Source organism: Fibroporia radiculosa, assembly GCF_000313525.1.
Source record: "Fibroporia radiculosa TFFH 294 genomic supercontigs, scaffold1184, whole genome shotgun sequence".
NCBI lineage: Eukaryota > Fungi > Basidiomycota > Agaricomycetes > Polyporales > Fibroporiaceae > Fibroporia > Fibroporia radiculosa.
In genome coordinates this window covers 1-2,028 of record NW_012133595.1, presented here as the reverse complement: position 1 = coordinate 2,028, position 2,028 = coordinate 1, and the positions used below count along the sequence as shown (strand labels likewise).

The following is a 2,028-nucleotide window of genomic DNA, read 5'->3' as shown; positions in this document are numbered from 1 at the left end:
ACTCGTTACTACTTCCTCTGTGAATATCAGTTTTTGGCTTCCTGTTAGATCATGACTTTCTGAATAGCGCCGGTTGTAGATCCCCATGTATCAGTCTATGGGCTCGATCTGAAAGGAGAAATAACAATGCCAAGCCCTTGGATGGATTGGTCCTACTATGTGCTTGTCGAAAGCAGCGGCCGGTGATGATTTACTATGTACATAATCGTCTACCGACATTGTTGAAGATAGAAGCCATTGATTTCAATAAGCAAATTAGCCCTGTACGATACATGTCTATACACCGATATTTATATTTGATCTCGAGACAACGTATATACGTCAACACTCGCTGATTTTACGTTGTAAAATTGTTATATATTCACTACGTTAATGCTATGCCAGCAGACCAGATCTATAGGGCTCGCATTGACTATATATTGGATGAAACAAGCAAATCAACATCACTCACCTCGCTATGCATCCGAATGGTGACTAGGAGTTGCATTCTTGACGCCGAACCGAGCTCATATCCTCTAAAAGCCTTCTCCAATCCTGCTGCAATGATGCTCCCTTAGACGTGCATAATTCATCCAGCTGCAATTTCGGAAACATAGACTCAAAGAGGACTGCCAGCTGCCGCATCTCATCTGGGCCAAAGTCATCGTTATATGGCTTGTCCTTCGACGGACCATGGAAGTAGACATGCTCTAAGCCATGTAACCACAAATTGTACGTGTTAAGCTCGGAAGTAGGCACGAGCCTCATCGCAGGTAAACTGATGATAAGGAGCTGCGGGCATGCGGAAGCTAGCTCGAGCACGACCTGTAGGCCTTGGTCAAAGTCGGGCGCCCAATTACCGGTGAGGTGGAATTCTTCCAGCTTTGGCCAGGCAAGTCCAGCTTTGCGAAAGTCAGTGGAGGAACAGGGCGGGATTCTAGGTAAGTTTATGTCGACAACGTGGAGAAGATGCAGATCACGGAGCGGCCAGAGGATCTGTTTGAGTGTCACATGGCTTGCAAAATACGCTAAGGAGACTTGCCACAGCGAGTTTGAGAATGCTCGGGCAATGCTCTCGATGCATTGGAGCACATCAGGCTGCGGAGGTGACGATCCGCTGGCTTGAGTGATAATTGCTTTGAGAATCCTGACGGCGGGCCACTCGGATGTTCTAAGGATGCGGCTGACTACAAGAGGGTCCCCCGTGATGCACAATCTGTGCAAATTACGGAAGCATATTCGACTGGAAGGCCAGGCTTCGGTGGGGTGGTATGAAAGCAAATTGAGGCTGAGACTGGTCATGTCATGGCCAGCCTCCAGCAGGGCGATGGCTTGTTGAGGATGAACGGGAGGATAGAGGGAGAGAACGTCAAGGGCCTTGAGCGAGCTAATCAATGGCGCTGCATATGACACGTTCCACGAAGTTCCTTGAAGCTCGACGTGCCTAATATCAGGTGATTTTGAGGCGAGAATGGACGAAGCAGCCAGCAATACTCGCTCAAATTCATCTTGTTGCGGGCTCCAGAAGAGATGACAGAGCTGGAGATGGCGCAGTGTCGCGGTGGCTACGCATGGCAAAATCTCAACCATACTCTTGCATGCGACTTCGAAGTTTTCCCAGACCAGGCTCACAAGGTTGGGGAAGAGGGATTCACCTAATAGCCCAACGATATACTTTATTATCTGGCTGTGTGTGCCCCAATGATCCTCCGCCAATACTACCTTGCGCACGCGCACGGTGTACTGACGGAGTCTATCCAGTTCATCGAGTGTAGGCTCTCGTCCGATAGACTGGCTCATAACGAGCTTTAGTACACACAGAATACCAAATGACTTCGGATGAGAGATGCGTACATATATCAATTGTTTGGACACAGCCACTGAGGACCACCAGGTCTCCATGTGTGGATATGACGAGATGGGTTCATAGGCCTTGAAGGAAGGCAGGATATAGAGTGCAGCGCGTTCAGACGGAATCTCCTTCCAGAGAATATCTAGGGCATGTTGCGAGAACAACTTGCTGACCCGTGCAGTTTGCGCCAAAGTATA

The 2,028-nt window shown here is 48.8% G+C and overlaps 1 protein-coding gene across 1 annotated transcript; it reads right to left on the bottom strand.

The window, feature by feature from the left end:
- Positions 1-474: 474 nt before the first annotated feature.
- FIBRA_08601 (uncharacterized protein) lies at positions 475-1,779 on the bottom strand (the record flags this gene model as incomplete). Its single annotated transcript, XM_012330239.1, has 1 exon — positions 475-1,779. One exon carries the CDS (start codon positions 1,777-1,779, stop codon positions 475-477), a length of 1,305 nt encoding a protein of 434 aa, XP_012185629.1.
- Between the last annotated feature and the right edge of the window lie 249 nt (positions 1,780-2,028).